The sequence below is a fragment of the Coturnix japonica genome, chromosome 4, assembly GCF_054131305.1.
Source record: "Coturnix japonica strain WE chromosome 4, WE-NBRP24, whole genome shotgun sequence".
Taxonomy (NCBI): domain Eukaryota; kingdom Metazoa; phylum Chordata; class Aves; order Galliformes; family Phasianidae; genus Coturnix; species Coturnix japonica.
This window is the reverse complement of record NC_140666.1, coordinates 50,630,735-50,649,893: the sequence shown is the minus strand read 5'-3', so window position 1 is coordinate 50,649,893 and position 19,159 is coordinate 50,630,735. Positions and strand designations below refer to the sequence as shown.

The 19,159-nt window shown below is 40.0% G+C and overlaps 1 protein-coding gene across 13 annotated transcripts in view; it reads right to left on the bottom strand.

Moving 5' to 3' along the window:
- Window positions 1–498: 498 nt before the first annotated feature.
- LOC107313496 (uncharacterized) overlaps window positions 499–19,159 on the bottom strand; it is a 190,344-nt gene continuing 171,683 nt past the window's right edge. For 6 of the 13 annotated variants that reach the window (XR_014945363.1, XR_014945367.1, XR_014945365.1 and 3 more), the window contains 2 exons: window positions 11,913–12,177; window positions 499–706 (listed from right to left, as the gene is read on the bottom strand). Coding sequence is in view for 3 of the 13 variants with exons in the window: in XM_015861819.3 (XP_015717305.2) it covers window positions 691–706; window positions 11,913–12,177 (281 nt within the window). In the remaining 10 variants the exon portion in view is untranslated. Of the gene's footprint in view, window positions 707–9,178; window positions 11,416–11,912; window positions 12,178–19,159 lie in introns of those variants that run through there. The other 7 variants (XR_014945364.1, XR_014945368.1, XR_014945370.1 and 4 more) reach the window with 2 other exon arrangements.

Sequence of the window (19,159 nt, the reverse complement as noted above, 5' to 3'; positions counted from 1 at the left end):
CCTATACGTATTCCTGGAGAAAGGCTGTGCCCTTCTCTCACTAGTAATGCTCCACTATGCGCAATAATAGGCATACCCATAACAAGCAAAGAGTGTTTGGCTTACAGTTCAAAGGAAGGAAACAGATCTGCTTTCCCACCCACTCCACTTCTGGTCCCCACCAATGTTTAATTCAAGTAGCTCAGCAAAGAATGCAATACCTATAGTTCTGAGAGGATTATTGACAGATCTCTGATGCCCCAACGATCTCCACTCTACCTGTTTCACGTGTTTAAATTTATCTTAAAACTATTTCATCATGTAGTGATGTTGGTATCAGAACTTCAGTACTGTTTAATGGAAGTTTTATTCTGAAATGATCTCCGTGTAATATTTTAACACATTTATACTGCATATAACAGAAGGGCTTCTCTTTTAAGAGAAACGATCAACCACAGTGACTGTCCTTGTGGACAAGCAAAATATTAGGCAAGCTATTGACTGGAACCCACAAAAGAATTGGTTAAAAAAGCCTTTATTTGAATTTACTTGAAAGCCAAACAAGTCATAGGCATGTAAATTCTCACTTGAACAAAATATGTCTGTGCATCCAGATGGAATTAATTCTGTCCTAGATTGAAGAGGGCAGTCTAGGTGATCTCTTCAAGTCCTTTGCAGCTCTTCATTTCTCTGACTGGTGTCACTGTTCTTCTATCTGGTGTCATTGCTGTAAATTGCATAACAAAATCAGGTTAGAAGGAAAGGTGCCTTTACATATGAAGCCAGAAGCAATTTCAAAGAACATTCTCTACTGATGTTCTTGTTTGTTTGTTTGTTTGTTTGTTTGTTTTTGGCAGATTTGCCCACTACACTGATCAAATACACTGGTTTAGCTTTCTTTTTCCTTCCTCCTCTTACCATCACTTAAAGAACATGGGAAACAATCAGATTCACAGAGCTGTTTTCTTGGTTAGACATCTGTGCCCCAAGCTCTCTTGTGGTCAGGAAGTGGATATTGGTAAAACTTATAATTAATTATGCTCCTTCAGGCTGTGATTAATTAAATTGGATCCTTTTTTGTCTCTAGAATGGGCAACTGGGGAATTTGACTGTTTAAATTGATGAGTCTTAACTTTAATCAAATTCCTAGTGGACAGGCAGCCCTGTTGCCAGACAGTCATACAGGAGCTCAAAGATCCTGCACTCTTTCAAATTGTTCACCATCCTTCATGAGAAGCAATTCTGGAATGATAACTGGTTCAAAATATTTCTGCATAGAAAAGCAGCCAGTCAAAAGTCTTTTTGACAAGGTGGAGATGATCTCAGGGAATTGAGTTTAGGCACTGGCTCCACTGGATGGATAAATAAAAAATGGTAACGGTTGTGCCAGTTCTGCTGTAATGCAGCTAAATGGACTGAGGTGTGCCATTCATCTGTTTATGTCACCCATGACTTAAAGGTTGTTCTGTATTTTGTATTTCACTTTGCAGAGGGAGCTATACACAGAAATCTTTGAACAGGAAACACTGGACTCAGTTTGCTGCTTATTCTTTCTAACAGATCACAACTTTCCATGTGGTGCTGTTCTTTTATCCTAGTTCATAGAAAGCAGTGATTGCCCCCAAATGACCTCACGTGTTGTTTGCCATTTTCCGAGTGATGGACACAGAATTGAAAAATGGGAACTTTTTTAAAAAATTACCTTTTTAATGCTTTTCTGGGAAAGACATCTACTTGGTAAACAATGCAGGTTTGGGGAATATATATATATATGTATATATATGTACATATATATATTAAGGAAAGCTCTTCAAAATGCATTAAATAATATCTTTCAGTGACATTGAAGTCAGCACTAATTACTTCACTTCTGTTTCCTGCCTGGGCTCCAGTCAAACAATCAACAGGAAGTTTGCAATAATTCCTCATGGGGTCTCACTTCAATTCACTAAAATTTAATGAAATTAACATTTTCAGAACTAAGTTGTATTTTATAGTAGGCAAACCTTTCACTACCCAAAAATGAATTTATCACATAACAAAGCAGTACGTTTTTCCACCAGAACATACTTACTGCTCTACTGAAAGCATAATTACAACACTGTTGATTTTTATAGTAACCTTATATTATAATTAGGGATGTAACATTTGCTGATGATATTTCAATTCTCCTAGGGGTTGTTGTTTGGTTAGGAAAGATCTCGCTAGATCTGCTTTGCTGCTGCTGCCTATTCTCTCCTGACCTAATTAAATTAAATTGTTAGAAGATGAGCTTTGCAAAATAAGAAATTTTTACAGCTCTACTTTTCTTGGGTAAATTACGTATGTTTTTTAGAAGTGAAGTCCCATTTCACATCACGTTGACAGTACTGCTGGAAAGCTGGCTGGCAGTGGTAGAAAGCAGGGAAAATTTGCTGTTCCTGTGGCCAAGATTTCCAGAGTTAATCTGAAGCCCAAGTGACTGGTTTGTTTTCTCCCAATGGAGAGAGCACACATCCTGTTTCTAAACACAGGTAAACAAAAACATCGTTTATTCTCTTTTATTCGTGCAACCACAGTGATGGATACAAAATACCTCTTTCTTCATCTTGCTTACTCACACATCGGCATGGCAGTTCTAGGCAGAGGGTTTTCCACAGATTGCTTCTCTCTTTACCAAATGTGAAGTTGGAATCCCTTCTTCACCTGTTATGTTTAGCGCTGTTTTTATGTATTTTAAAGTTGGAAATCTTTTCATAAAGGTCTTTTCAAAATAGCTTGCCTTGTTAAGGCAGCTGTTTGCCCCAGTTACTGAAGGAATTAATATTGAACATTTCAAGAGAAACAATCTTAGCTTCAAGCAAGTGAGCCCTCTATTTGTGTTTTAATTTTTATTGATCAGGTTTTTGCTGGTAGTAGTTGCATGTTAATGAAACTCGGTGTAAAAATTAACTCAGAACTTGTTCACTGCTTACAGTATGGATGGAAACATGAAGTTCCAGAATCAGAGCTGTATAACAAAAACTGTGTGTGGATGTGTCGAAATTAGACAAAATGTACATGCATTACATTGTCTGTAGAAATGGGGACTTTCAGGAAAGACACTTCTTCCAGGGAGAAACTTTTGGGTAGTTATCAAAGCTTGAGGTTTGCTTAATGTGGCTTTAGGAGTATGACCCATCCATTCACTGCTTGAAGTCTTCAGTATTTTGTAATCAGGATATAATTTTATGGTAGTGCCTTGATTTGAATTTACTTCTGCATGTGTAGGCTCTTTCCAGTAAAAGTTAGGATGCGGTAATGGCCATACTGGGTTTGCTCTTTTGTCCTCATCATGCTGTCTATAACTATCACTAAGAGCAGATACCTGAGCAAATGCGTATGGGGGAAAAAAAAAAAAAAACCAACACAGATTATATAATAGAATTTCCTGGGTATGCTCTTCCTGCCAAAGGACTTCTAAGCCAAGTGGTTTTCTATTTCATAGTGTAAAAGGATTCCATTACCCTTTACTTGTCCATTTACTCTAAAACCAGCGTAGAGATCCAGCACACCCACACTGTGAGCTACCTGACACAGCACAGGCTGCATACACCTCACCTACTCTTGCAGGAGTTATCGGGGCTCAACCAGGAGGGGCATTGAGTGGTTTATCTACTATGGCTGTGGCACTCAAGCTCTGTGGATCCCTGAAGGCCTACATGACCTGGAGTGCACTCCCAAGTAGAACACAGCATTTCCCTCTGTCTGTTTCAGCTGCCCTAAGCTGGTGCCAGGGCATTCTCCTGAGTGTAAAGGATATGAATAGCTAATCACTTCCTAAAATGCTGCAGCTGGAGCATAAAACTACACAGACCTTGATAGGCAAATGAGAAGCTTAAGCTTCTTGCTGCCAAAAAACATTTATGTTTAGCTGCAGAGTTTGTTTGAATTATGTTAGGGAGAAGGAAGTGCAAGGACGTTTTATTTTTAATTAGCAGAAAACCTCTCTCTATTTGCTAATTGCTGAGCCAAATACTTCCTTTAACACTGTTAGCTCCTAGCACCTTTAAGCTTATTTCTATGTGATTCTACATATGCACTGGATCTAAACACAAAATGGAAATCTTCGAAAAATCTTTCCCAATATGTTCTCCAAGTTTCTTAGCTCATTCCTTAGATTTCATTGCTAACTTCAACTCAGCACTTGCTTTGTGCATTTCAAATGAGAGAAAATGAGAGACCTCCTCTCATGCACACTACTATCCCTAATGCATCCCCATGGCTTAACATTGTTTTCATATGTATATAAATACCTTCTTATTGACTGGACAGAGAAGACTGTTGATTGCCCCTTAGCATAAATTTTTCATTGAGAAGGAAGCGCATTCAGGCACTTCAAAACTTATTAAATAATTAATGTGTTTCAGCTGTAGTAAAAATCAGAGCTAATTACCAATATCCGCTTAGTGAACCTTGTACACTTGGGCAGGGAATCAAGGTCATCATTTGTATTTTCTAATTCTAGAAGTACTGATGATTATTTTATAAAAGCTTAGTGCCCACTTTCAAACAAGAAGCTATTGTGCTGTTATGAACAGTCTGGAAGAGAAACCTCATTCAGTCAGTGACAGCTTCTACAGTTTTAGGACTGGCTTGCATTTAGCACCAGAAGTCTGTATTTTATAGTAGCTTTGAACTGCTACCAGCTCTTTTGTTTTTTCTTGATCCAAAACAATTTCAATGAGCTCATACAATCACAGTTACAACTGGAAACAGCCATCACAACCTAGCAAAAGCAGAACATGGGCTTTTGCAAGTAAGGTCTGAGAAAGCCAGACTAGGTTGTCTGGAGAGAAACAACAGGGGGGGCAGAGAGCTCCTTCAAGGTGATAATCTATACACAGTATTTCTTCTTTCACTTGCAGGAATTTGTTGAGCTTTTGATATTAGTTTAATGTTCTCTGCCAGTTTCAGAGTTTTTATCCATGAAGCCTGGAGAAAATCTGCAACGAATTCGCACTGCAAAGAGTCATGGCCCTGTTTTTAAGGCTAGAAGCATGTCTGGAGATTTATGCAATGGACTATATTCTGTAGATTTGTTTATAAATAAATTCAGAATGATGGTGTGAGCTTCAGGCACGTGATGTAATTTCCCAGTTGTGGGGTTTTTTTGGGTTTTTTTTTGGGGTTTTTTTTTCCTGGGACAACATCACCTGGGAAAAACAAAGGCTATGGCTTATTTCGTTTGTATAAAGAAACTGGCTTTAAGATGATCCTTAATGCAGATCAGATGGAGGAAAATTGTCAGATTTAAAAACAGGACAGGAGTTCAGTATTGAGAGTCTGGACCCATCTGGATGAACTGTGTATCCACAGCTGCATCTTGATATGACTCATATCTTTCATCAGCTGAGGCTGAAAGTTCTAACACTTCCTCCTGAAATATCCCCAGTGGCATGCGGTAAATGCAAGTAGAAGGAAAGATTCATGAGTACAGGTAACAGTGGATACAAGAAGGACATACAAGAAGTTTTGGGTGTTTTTTCTTTTTGGTTTTGGTTGGTGTTTTTTTTGTTTGGTTGGTTGGTTGGTTTTTTGTGGTTTTTTTTTTTTTGTTGTTGGTGGTGTGTTTTTTTTTGAGCATAGGTCTTATGAGGAACAGCTGAGGGAACTGGGTGGGATTGGTTGATCTGGAGAAGAGGAGGCTCAGGGGAGACCTTATCACTTTCTGCAACTCCCTAAAAGTAGGCTGTAGAAAGGTGGAGGTTGGCCTCTTCTCCCAGGTAACAGCAACAGTACAAGAGGGATTCAAGATGCACCAGAGAAGGTTCTGTCTGGGTATTCGGAAAGAGTGGTGATACACTGAAACTGCTGCTCATGGAGGTGGTGGAATCACCATCTATTGAGGTGTTCAGGAAACATGTGGATGGAGCACTAAGGGGCACGGTTAGTGGACATGCTGGGGATGAGTTGATGGTTGGACTGGATGATCTGAGAGGTCTGTTTCAACCTTAATGATTCTTTGGTTCTGTGATTCTAAGTTTTTCAGGTAGATGCAACAGCAGAGCTAGCACAATTGCAGGCAGCTCAGTTGATCCATCATCTTTCCCTTTGTGTTGGGGACACATGTGGCAGGAAGATGGAGGCTATATGGTACTTTCACTTGGTGCTTTATTTCTAAGTTTTATATATATATAGCATGCTTGGAGCTAAATAGTAGAGTATCCTCTGGCACAAGAAACCTGTCCTGGCAATGCTTGCATTACAACCCTAAATGATGCAGTTTTTCTTCTACCCCTCTGCATGGTCACATGGAGTGCTTGGGCAATGTGGAGCTGCAGACTCCCATAATTACTGACCACAGAGGTATCATTCTGCTGAGCAGGCAGGCACTTCTTCCAGAATGACTGATATCATCTATGTAGGCGCTTTTTTCTTCCAGTCTATTCACACTAGATTAATCTATGCTGGAAAGAGCTCAACCATATCATTCTGATTCCAGTCCCAGTTGAATTTAGACACAACATCTAATCTACAAGTCTATTAATGGACTACAATTGTTTCTGCAGGAACAGAAAGTTACCAAGTAAAGAATAACAACAACAAAAATCCTGCTATATCTGTTAAGATCTAAGTGGCCTGAGACAATAGAATGGGAAATAAGTATACAGTGATGCATAAGAGCAGGAATATGTGCGATTATGAGGGCTTAATGTTCTGCTTTCTCCCACCCTGTATAGTCCTTTATGTTAATGTAAAGACTGAAAAATGTTTTAGATATCATTTGCACTGGGGGTTTTAGTATGAGGTAGCTAATGCTCCAATCTCTTATGCTAATCCAGAACGTGTTATGAGACAGGGAGGATGTACGGGCAGTCTGAAAAGGTTGCTACAGACATGCTGACTATCTCAAAGCAATTGACAGTCATGGAATCAGAGGCTGAAAAATGCCATCCGGGGAAAAAGCTGTCATGTTTCTCTTTCTTCTCCAGAGTACGTTTCCCTTTTCTTTTGTTGATTCAGAGTGGTGAGAGTCACAGTGACAAGAACTCACTAGAATCATGGCACAGGGCTCCAAACTCAAGAGTCTCTCTGCAGGCCATCACAGATGGGATAAATGGCCTTCGTTTGGATCTCAGAAGAGCAAAGAATCTACAGAGGACACTTTTCTCAGGAACTGTAGCCATCATCAAAGTTCCTTTTCAAATAAAGCTGGGCTTCAGCAGAATTGATAGTGTTTCTGAGAGCTCAGGGGATCAATAAAGGCAGCAGGAAAAGGAAAAGGCAAACGGCTGTAGCTTCTTAAATGAGAATTGATTTTGTCCATTGTCCAGTCCCAGGGCAAAGGAACAAGCTTATCACTTCAAACCAAGAATAGAAGGGAAACTAATTCTCTGTCTCAGGAAAGGACAGGTGCTCAGTAAAAGGTCACTGAGGAGATCAACGCTGTCATAAAGAGATCCTTTTTTACTTTACTTCCTGACAGAGAAAGTAGACTTAGGCTACTCATCTGTATGGCTTTCCTCCAACATTGATGTCTAGGGCTGCAAGGAAGCCAAGACACCACCAAGGGAAAAAAACAAATCCATATATATGCCTTTCTCAGGGATTCACTGAAGTCAGGGTAGTTTGCAGTAGTTTCAGACAGAGACTTTCTGCCTCTACCTGAAGAAGCCCGGGAAGATATCACCAACCTCCGTGCATTATTGCCTGAGGGTGGCAGAGCTCTGTGGAGCTTGGAGATACCCCACAGTGGTCCTGTCCAGTACATTCTAGTTTGTTCCTTTGGACAAGCTTCACACTGTCTTGCGTCCCATCCTGTTTTTTTCTAATTGCTCACCATCATGATTAAAACAAACACCATCAATCCAGTTTTGCTTACCTGTATCTAGCAGTGCTGTTTCTCTAATACCTTTTGCACTTGGACAAATAAATGCATGAATGTAACTATGAAAAACAAATGCACATATATTTCTTTATATAACAATTTATTCGCGGGGCTATATCACAAGGATTTCAGAAGCTGATTTTGACCACAGAAACCTCAGCAGAGGTCAAGAGACTGACACTGTTTTTATAACTCCACTTCTCAGGCTCTATGCAATGAGACATTTGTGTGCAGAAAGGCACATGCTCAAGGCTGCCCCAGTGCAGAACTGAGGCCAAACAGAGTCTCAATAGCATTTGTAAGAAACAGGTATGGTGAACTTGGTGCTCTCATTCCTCAAGGGACCCTGAAAAGGGCACTCTTCCTGAAGGAACATACTAGTAGCTTACAGAGATACGTATGTTGTTTGTGGCTTTCCTACTGGCTACAGTAAACTGGTTGCAGGAGAAGAGGAAAGGGACTGTTCTATCATACAGGATTTCTAAAAGTTTATAGTGTTTTTAACATCATGTGAACACTCCCTCTGTCTCATGTTCTTTCTTCATGCCCCCCAAATCCTTGGTCTCTCAGCTGGAAGCAACCAGCATTTTTCACTCAGCTCATGGTCCTTTGAAGCGATCCTTTAGAGTTCCCAAATCCCTTTTGTTTAGCCTTTTCTCCATCTGAGTTTGTTAAATTTTAAAGTACAGAAAAAAATGACCACACAAACTGTTCCTTCAGCAAACATCATGTGAAGAATGTTTTTGGCATTTCCAAAGTTCATGTTTTCAGAGTGAATATGTCCAAATAACATCTTTTGATGTTTGTTTCAATTGCTGACTCTTTTCCTGCTGCTCTTTATGTGCTGGAACAGCTCAGTGAGTTCTGCCCAAATTCATCACTATTCTCAGTACTAATTTTGGGGCAAAAAATACAGGGGGTCCCAATCATGCAGATGCAACTGGAGCTTCACATGTGAGAGCTGTGAGCTCGATGTCTGTTCTGGGAATCATCTGTTGAGAGAAATATTTTTGAAGGGAAATAACTTATATAATAGACTTCCTGAGTTTGTATCAGTTGAAAACTCATTAGACAAGTTCTCTGAAGCTCAGAAATCAACTGGTGCTCATCTGCTGTCTGTTTATTGGCCTACTGTCATCCTACCACACTGACATCAATCTTCCCTTCTTTCCAAAATTTTTTTTGTTTGAACCAACCAAACAAAAGAAGCCATGCATCTAATGGAACATGAAAACGAAGTTAAAACAAGCAAACAAGCTGCAGGCAGCTCCTGAAGGTGCACAGGATGATTAAAGGACCTGCATTTCAACCCTTGATGTGTGCTGCAATATACAAGTATACAAGAGAGGATTTTTTTATATTTTTTTCTTTGCGGCATATTTATTGCAGGAAACAGTCATTTTCTGGTTAGTGGTTATGGTACTATGTTTTCTGCAGTGTCTAGACAGCATAGTAAACACGTTGTCTGCTCTCCAAGGTGAATTTGGCCTTGTTAGACTCATAAAACAAAAAACGACTGATTTCAGTAGCTGCTCAGTACTGTTTGAATATAGGGTTTGGCTTCTGTTGTTTTATTCCAGCTGCATTTTCTTCACTTTTCTTGTTATTTAGAAAGTGTAAAGTCTGTTTATTTCAGCTCTGTGATCTACAGTGTTTCACGGTCCCAGAGACTCATACTTGTTTGGTGAAATATCTAAGTAGATGTTTATATAATGACTCTTTCCTGAAATTTAGTATCTGCTGGGTTAACTTGATAAATAATGCTAAAAGAAAAGGTGGTGGAGGGTCTTGTATCCATGTGTAGCTTTGACCATGAATAGTCTCAGAGGAACTACTGGGACCAGGCACGTTTCATTAAGTTTATTTCATTAGGGCCCAAACATGAAGTTCACAAAAAAAATGAAGATATAGTTTACAGGGTAATAGAAGACGATGTGAAATTAAGGTTAGCTTTTGCTCTTCTGGGCTTTCCGCTTTCTCTCAAGACTCCAAATAGGCACTACTGCTATGGTTTGCACAGGACTACAATAAAAAATTGTTAGCCATTTAATTGTATATATATATTTGAAATTTCATGGTCATGAAGGACTGTTCTTGTTCTTGTTTTTTTGTTGTTTGGTTTTGTTTTGCAAAGGACACAGGCAGAGCATAGGGTGAGTGACTGATTTGAGTAGAACTCTTGTACGTTGCTTGAGGCTTGCAGGTGTGAGAACAGAGTTGAGCAGCTGGATTTCTGCCTCTTCACAGGAGACTGCCAAAAGGAACAAACCAAAGACATCAGGTCTGTGAAAACCTGCTTCCAGAGTAGTTAACTTTTGGTATGACAGGAATAGGTCTTGTGTGCACTTACAAGCCCCATGTTCAGTCACTGCGAGTGCTGAGAGCTGGGAACAAAGATCCAGCAAATGAGAAGTTATTCCTTCAGTGATGGAAAGCCTTTGCTGTACATACTCAGTTCTGCAGAAGGCACTGGCTCCACACTGCTGACACAATAGTCTGAAGTGCTGAGAACTTGAACATGAGTTATCGAGTCCTCATTACAGATACTGGCAAGTGATGGATTTATTTTTGAGAAGACAAAAGGAGGTGCATGTTTTTAATGCAGTCCATCTATATTCAGGGCCTACTGCTGAATTGGTCAGCAAAATGAGGGCATGTGATGTGACCATAAAACTTAAACATACTCACAACTCTAACTTATGAGATGTCTCTGGAGTGGAGGAAAAGCTAGTTCTGAGAGGTAAGAAATAGCTTCCTTTGGTTTTTCTGCAGTAAAACCAGCTTGTGACAAAGTTGGATATCAAGAATAGATTGATTTAATTAAGAGATTAAGGAAGTCCCCTGTGGCAAGGCTCCCTCTGCATCAGATTTTGAAGCAATACTTTGGCCCCCAGAGTCAGGAATATTGTGTAGTCTAACTCAGTTGTGCTGACAGGCAGTGGAAGGTGCATGGGGAAAAACTAAGCCTAATGAGTACTAGTCATTTGTTGATATATCATCAAATATTTTTTCCAAAGAGAACAAATTCCAGCATTGTCCTGGTGCTGCTCATGCTTTTTGTAGACGCTCTTTGCAGATGCTCTTTGCAACTCTACTTGTATTTCTAGCAGGAACAAAGCAAGTTATTGACAGGCAGTACTCTTTCCCTCTTTTTTCAGTCACCTTTAAAGCTATTCAGGATGATGTCATCACCGTGACTGAGTAGAAAGCATGGAGCATATTGTCTTCTCATTTCATGATTGTGATGAAAAACGATCCATGAAAGCAAATTTCCTTGTGGCTCCTGAGTTCAGAGGCAGAGCAATGTCCTTTCCTTGCTCTCCTGAACACAGGAAAAGTGAAAATGAAGATCTTTAAAAGTTGTAAGGATGCTCCCATTGTGACCACATGAAAGAGAAAACAAAAACTTTGTATGTGATGATGTGATGCCACTGTGGCATCATTTTTCTCCATATGTGTGACAGGTTGCTTATACTGATCTTATAGTATCAAGAACAGGAGGCTCATGGGCGATCTTATGTCTCTATTCAGCTACCTGAAAGGAGGCTATCGTGAGGTGGATGTTGTCCTCTTCTCTTGGGTAACAGCTACAGAACAAGAGGGAACAGCCTTGAGTTGCACAGAACTTTTTTTTTTTTTTGGCTTCTGGAAAGTAACTTTATCCTAAACAAGGTCTCATTTCTAGTATCTTTTATGCATTTGGGGCAGCATTTTTTCTAGGCATGTGCTCAGTGACCTTTAGGTTTTAGTCTGCATGATATTCAGGAGATTGCTTTGACACAACTATAAAAACACCAGTTACCAATGTTTTGTTGGCCCTAAACACAAACATGTATTAAGTATGTATTAAAGGAAGACAAAACATGGAAGAACATTATGTGTCTGTAATGCCCACTGAACAATTAGCTGGCAGGTATGCTGTATTGGAGAGAATGCTGAATATGAAGAACTGCCCTAACCTAACAAAAGTACCCTAAAGGTGGGTGTCACATCTCCAGGCAAGACAAAAAGAGAAACATGTTTCAACAGGGTACTGTCATTCAAAAAAGGACTTTCAGAAGTGTAAGGCAAAAGCAGAACTTACCTTCTTAGGGGAGAAAATAAGATCACTCCAACAGCCTGAAGCACTATGTCAAGGGAATAACCTCCCTGATTTGACTCTTCCAACACTGGACTGTAAGAAGGCTTACTACAAGAAGATGCTATCAGCTCAGGCATTGAGGCTCTTGTGGAGCTTTCAGTGTTGCTTTCTCTTGGACTGGTTTTCTCAAGTTTGTCCTGTGTTCCCTTTTCTGACCCCTTTATCTTTAGGTTGTAAGTAAGTCCTTTGATCTTCCTGGTGAAGATTCCTAAAATACAGAACTGCATTTCCGTGATCTTGAGATGATGTTGGGGTTTGCAAAGGAAGCCCCTAGGAGACATAAAGCTGGAGTTATAGCTCTTAAGTGCACTTTCAACAAGCATGTATGTGGTGATATAGTTGGAAGCATTGCAGCCTGTGGTCTGACCTAATCAAGTTGAGAACTAATTGACCTTATCACTAGCTTATTTGGTCAGCATTATTTTTAAGATGAGTTCACTGAAGATGTAGGTAATTGCAACCCTGTCCTTGAAAACAGCTAGTTAAGATAAAGCAATGCAAGACACAAGCACAACTGAGTTATGGTCAAAAGCATGGCACCTCCATGTATGCAGGCAGGTTCATTTACATGTTTGAAATCTGGAAAACTGCAGTAATGTTAAATAACTAGCAATGCTGATGTCATTATTATCATTGTTCCTACTGTTTAATACTTGCATTATCACACAAGCAGGAGCCATTGTGTTCACAGTTGTGCAGAGATAGTAAAGAAAGATGGTCAAGAGACAACTGTGCAGGGATGAAAGAAGAAAAAAAAGAGAAGAAGAGTATGAACAGTATTTATGTATAATCTTGCAAGCATGTAATACAGAGGAGCCTGCTCAAACAGACACGATATGAAAACTTCTACACAATGATAGAGAAATGACTAGAGGTCAGATTTTTCTATCCCTAATTCTTGCAGCCCAGGGATTTTGACATAAGTTGAGAGAAGCTTTTATGGAATATAGTCCTGCTCAGAGTGAAGAAGGGCAGGCAACCATGTTTAGCTGCCCAGTGGTTGTACGTTGTGAACTTTGATCTCCCACCATGTTACATATTAGTGGGAGGGAAACAGGGTTTGTATCGCAATACCACCTCCTAGATGGTCTGCAGTTCTGGTAGGGAAGCATCCCTGTTTCAAACATCAGCAATGCTAACCATCTGATAACCATGCATTCCCAATTTCCCCTCTCCCATTGTTGTCTAGCAAACTGCTGGACTCTTAGTGCTCATTTATCCTTTATGTGGAGCACGGATGTTGCACGTGAGGTGACAGCTGTGAGATAAGCATTGTGACAAATGAGTGAGTACTCCAGAAAAGAATAGGCCCTTATCTATCTGTGGCCATGAGTGCTTTGGTCAGGGATGCCTCTCTTCAGCAAGGGCTGAGTGAAGAGCAATATAAAATGCATTTTTGGGATGAAAAAAAAAAAAAAAAAAGAAGAAGAAAAAAAAAAAGAGGGAGAATATGTTGATCCTGAATAAAAGTGGCACTATATAAGCAAGCCATTAATATAAATATATACATATGGGAAGAGAGAGGTGTGAGAGCATCATATGCTCCTTGGATGTGTTTATACTTCTTTAGCTGCAAAGTTTTATTGCATTTTTAGTGTATTTTGATATGAATGGCATAAAATTAGAAAAACAGAGTGTGAGTCAAACTCGTGCAGCCCTTTGAAGTGAGTACCCTTGAAAAGATTCCTGATACACATTTAATGTTAGGAAAAATCATACTGACATTTTAATACATTATTCTTTGTATTTAGATTTATATGTACATCTCCTTGCAGTGCTTCCTTTTCCAGGAAAAAAAAAAAAAAAAGAAAAAAGAATTTTCACAATTTCTATTCATTTTTCATTGTTATAATAAATAATAATAATGTTAAGGCTCCAATTTGCAGCGCAGGAATTGCAGAGGAACTTACTTAGCCTATAAGTGTAGGATTATACCCTGAAGTTAGTGGAGATAACCTTAGAATTTGGGTTCAACTATTTTGTGAGTCTCTGCTTCAGTATTCCTGTGTCAGGGCACTGAGGGACCTTGGTGGCAGAGCTGTAAAGGTGACACTGGCAACATTACTTGAATCTTTCACAACAAGGCTATAAACAGCTAAATAGCTCAAACATCCTAATGCCACTAAGCGTAGTGGTAATAGGGGAAATTCTGACAAGGGGGCAGGGACGAAGGAAAATCATGAGACTTTTAAGAGTCTCTCTGGGGACCCTGTGGCCCCATGCATCTTCTCTTCCCCTCCTGTTTCTTGGCTGGGAAGAGGAAGGAAAGCAGATCCCTTCCACATCCATCCCTAGTGCTGAAGCAGAGTCTGTGCAGCTGACAGTATTCCTGCTCCTAGACGGTGATTTAATGGAAATCAGTTCATTGGAATCTCTCTTACTATCTTTCTGTACTTAATATAAGGTTTCAGATGAGACAACAAGTGCTGTAGTTACAGAGAAAGGTAGTCTGTTGTGATTCAGCCTCAACAATAAAGTCACCAGGAGCCATAGATATTTATGTATATGTATGCTATAGATATTTATGTATATGCATATGGATAAGTATGTATACGTATATCCATAAACAGGAAATCAAATGGTTTCTGTGCAAGTACCAAAGACATCTGAGAAGTGCTCTCCCAAATACTAGACAATTTTGTTCAATTGTATTACAACAGAGAAGCCACAATTACCATTCATTTGTGTCCTTAACACTCTAAAAAGCAAATCCTCTAGACATCTGCCCACAGCATTATGTATCACACACCAAATCATAGGCAAGCAAGTTTCTGGACAAAAAGCTTATTATACACTTCTTGTGTTATCTATCGATACCCCCATGAGTTGTTAGCATTCTTATAGATAGGACACCACATTTTCATATAAACAGTTTATTCCGTGTTCCACTGCTTCTGTTATGTTGTATCTGGTCAGATTCTCAGTGGGTAATTATAAAGTCTTTCTAAGAGAAAGGTGCAATGTTTATTTTCAGAAAGGTTCATGCATCTATTTCCTATTTTGACTAATAACAAAATGTAAGCACAGATCACCAGCTCCAACTTTACTGAAATGAAGGAGGAAAGAAAATGTATGAAGAAAATATTTCTCAGTGTTCTGTTTACAAGTGGTTCTAAGACGTCTTACTCTCACCCCAACTTAAAAAATTCTGAAATCTCTATATCTTGGATGACAGTTCCTTTCTTCCAGTCAAATGTAGCCATTGGAGGAAAGTAACAAGAGAGAGACAAGACTGCAGTTAAAAAAAGAGAAAATACAGTCACTGGTATCTGAACACACAAGTGACCGAGAAACAACTAGCAGCTTTCCTGAAGCGCTGTGACCATAATCAAATGAGTAACGCTGGGAGGCTGACTTTATTAAATGTCAGTTCTGATTTATTACTGAGTTGAAAGACAGTACTTTGAGATTCTGTATGTGAGTTAATGAATGTGTGTTACCTTTTGTTCTCAATGCACCGGATATGTCTGTTTAAAAATCACAAATTTTAATCAAGGAATGATTGTAACCCCCTGTTGATTTAGCTTTGACTGAATTATTTTTCTCTGGCCTGTACCAGATGTACAAATAAGATTGCATTGCTTCATTGAGTACTTTCACAAATTCATCTGCAGCTCAGGAGCTGCATTCATGCACTAGTTCCCATGCACTGGAGTAACAGCTCAAACAGTGTGTGTGATGGGTCACAGCATCAGGCCTAGGTGACTGGGAGAAAACCTCCCTCAGAGATGGCCAGGGGTAAGCATCAGACACTGCTATGAAGTTTTGCTGCTCTCCTTTCTTCTCTTAGATCCCATAGGTGGGGATGAGGGAAAGAAGAGGAACGAGCTTGTCCTTCCTGACCCAAATAACATGGCAAGGGCATTGATTGGTAATGGGCAAAGAGGACAAGTGTGCGTCTGACTCCCAGCACTTCTGGGTGCTTCTTTGTTTATGTAGTATATTTTGCATTCAGTTAAAGTTAGGCTAACAGAGTTGGTACCACCAGGTACTGTTGTAGATGATGCCAAGAATATCACTAACAAACCTCTGTTCACAAGATGTTCTGAACAAGGCAGCTGAGAGTAGGTTACTCCCATGTGTGAGAGCAGAGGGTCTGATCAGGACCTTAATATGCATGCTCTTAGAGAGGTATAAGAAGCATCTTTTTTCCTGTAGTCTGCACTTGTTTATACACATATACAAGCAGTGACCTAGAGGTCTGGTGATGACTCATTCAGTGCAGAATTCCCTCCTGGAATTGCTCCATCTATTGAAGTTCCCTATTTCATGCTTCCATTTCTGACACAATTTCTCCCTCCCTGGAGTAAGGATGACAAAGTAGAGTAATTTCTGGGAATGAAGAGCCTACAGCTGTCAGAAAATGCAATACTGTTGGGTACAGGCAGAAGGCAAACCTTCTTCTCCAACTTACTTCTCTTCATCGTCTGCGAAATTGCCAATAGAATTATAAGAATGTATTCCAAATATACTCCAACAAGAATATTTTGTGATTAAAACCCAGGACTAATTGGATTATTTAATCAACAGTATAGAACATCCAGTTCCAACTCACAGAGCTGAGTAACTATCTTTAGAGAAAATAAATGAAAGGAAAGAAACATCAGTTGCCTCTCTCGAGTTCTGTAATATTACATTACTGAAAGAAGAGCACATTTGGGATTCAGTGTTGTACCATTTTTTGTTTCATTACAGGAGGGCAAGAAATGTCTTTGCAGCATACCATAGTGCTTTCAGGGAAACCATACATAATTCCTTGCCTTTTTCCTCTGGATAAAATTTGTTGTTATTTCTGTAACAGAGATGCCTAAAGGCCCCAGTGCAGATGATGTTGTCATTGTAAAAAGTTTTGGCTTGAACAAGGAGTGAGAGACTTTCCCTGGCCTGGACAGTTGAACGTTCGTTCATGGATAAAGCAGGCAGATACAAGGAAAAAGGAACAATTTAGACCTCGTTTTATCAGTAGGTTAGCTGTAGTATGGAGTTTCCTCCCACAGGTAATACACATTAAGGTGGAACACAGATTTCCTGAACACAGATCTGATAATCTGGGGGAAACCACCCCTTGTAACCTTGAACTGGTTTCAGACGATTCTTGTTTTTCTAATTTCAAGCCCTTGATGTCAAGATGTCAAAGTACTGACATAGTAATGACTTTTAGGCCCTAAAAGCGACCACATCATCTCCTTGCACAGTGGAGGGCTGTATGGCTATACCTGAATTAGTCTGAGATGTCAGATGATGTGATCATAGCAGCATCAGAGTGTTCCTGGGTACTGAATCACGCAAATGCAGCTATAGTGCCAGGGATGAGGACCTCCATGAGTGGGACGAAAGGGTTTGACATGGAAAATGTCTTTGGTGACAGATGTAATCAGATGTGGGAGAGGGAGACTAGAGGACTAGAGACTGACAATTGCAGAGAGGCAATAACTGTGAGCATCTCACCGTGCTGGCTACCTGGCATGGCCTGCCACTCAGCGGCAGGGATCTGCTTCTCTCCTGCCAATACCAAGCTCATGGTAGTGGTGCTGAATGGGATGCATGCTGCCACAGCTCTCTCCTTTAATAAATAAACACATCTATGCAATGCCACAACGAATTAGGAACTACTTATTCCCATTCATTGAGCCAGATGGAATCAATAATCAGCGGGGAGCTAGCACTCATTAAAGCAGCTCTCAAGGCCTCAGCAATAGGAGTGAGAAGTGACCCACTAGCTAGGTTTCCCTGTAGAGAGGAAACAGTGCTAAAACATTTCTCAGCTCAAGTGAAAATAACGGATAATACTCACTTGACATTGCATCCTTTTACCATCTAAAACAGCTGTGGTTTCTCTTAAATAATACATGAAATGCCGCTCAGCGCCTCTCACCTGATAATAGTGCTGTGCAGCCTTGTGGAAAGGAACTGAAATAAAAACAGGGCAGCAGTCCTTAGCTACTTAGTCTTTCATGCTTCTTTTTGCCTGTCTGAATTACATCAGTCCATGTAAATAGGCATGCTACTGATTGAAACCTCTGTGTTCCATTGGGCCAATTGCATGTTAGAAATTCAAAGCTTTGCAAAGCAGGTCTCCTTTCCTTTCTCTTGGTTAGAAATTGTGTAAGATTGTGTAATTGTATAATATTTATTAGAAATGGCCAATTTGTCTTCCAAGTCTGTATTCTTATGCATATATCATAAATTAGCAGGGCCAATCAGAAAAGCCAAACATGGTACCAGATGTGAAACATGACAGTGCTGTGAAATGACAAAGGATAGAACTTTTCACTTCATTATTAGTATTGCATGCTTTCTTACTGGAGAAAAGAAAGGATCTACTTTCTATGTGCTCTTTGGGCCCTTAACTGGGCCCAAATGAATAAATCTCATCCCAAGTATTTATTAGTCCATGACCCTGTAAGCATGAACTTGCCAATCTCATTCCTAGCACAGCTCCACTCACAGTGATAAAGTTGTGTGTGTACTGCAGGACTAGAGCCTCAAAAGATGAAACAGGTAAAGGGCTTCAAAGCCTACAGCAATCTGTGCTCCTGATTGTATTCTATAGCTGGGAAACAAAGGTAAAGACCACTTCAGGCCATCATTGATAGGGGTTTACAAAGTCACTTCCTTCCGGTGTGCAAGTGCAGCCGGCTTGACAGCTAAGTTCTGAGCAGTTATCAAATAATTTCTGATTTCGGGGCTGCAGACCCAGTTCCCCAAGGTTACTGAACTCAGGAACAGGGCATGAGCATGTGGGCTGCATGTGATCAAGTCATGGGATTTTAATAAAGCACTGCTCAACACTAGGAGTGAGTAGCAGCGCATGTATGCCCCTGAGCTGTTAAGTGTAATTCATTAGCTACCATCACTTTCATAAGCCATTGCTTTTTCTGTGTGTGATCACAGGCATGTACTGTAAGGGATGTACTTGTGTAGATGCTGAGTACACTTAAGAGACAAACTGAGTTGTGATCTTAGATTTCCTATCCAGTCCATTAAATGCAAAGCTATCACTCTCTACTGTTGATTATAAGGGCTTGGATAGTTTTTAGTGCCTGATAACTGCTTGGCATCCTATTGACAAGAGTATCATTCTCACTCTGCTCTCCAGAAATGTAATCCCCAAATTTATCATCAGCCTTGGTAGTGGGGTGGGCACTCTGGGGAATTTTTACAAGTCCGAAGATCCAAAATGGGCTCTG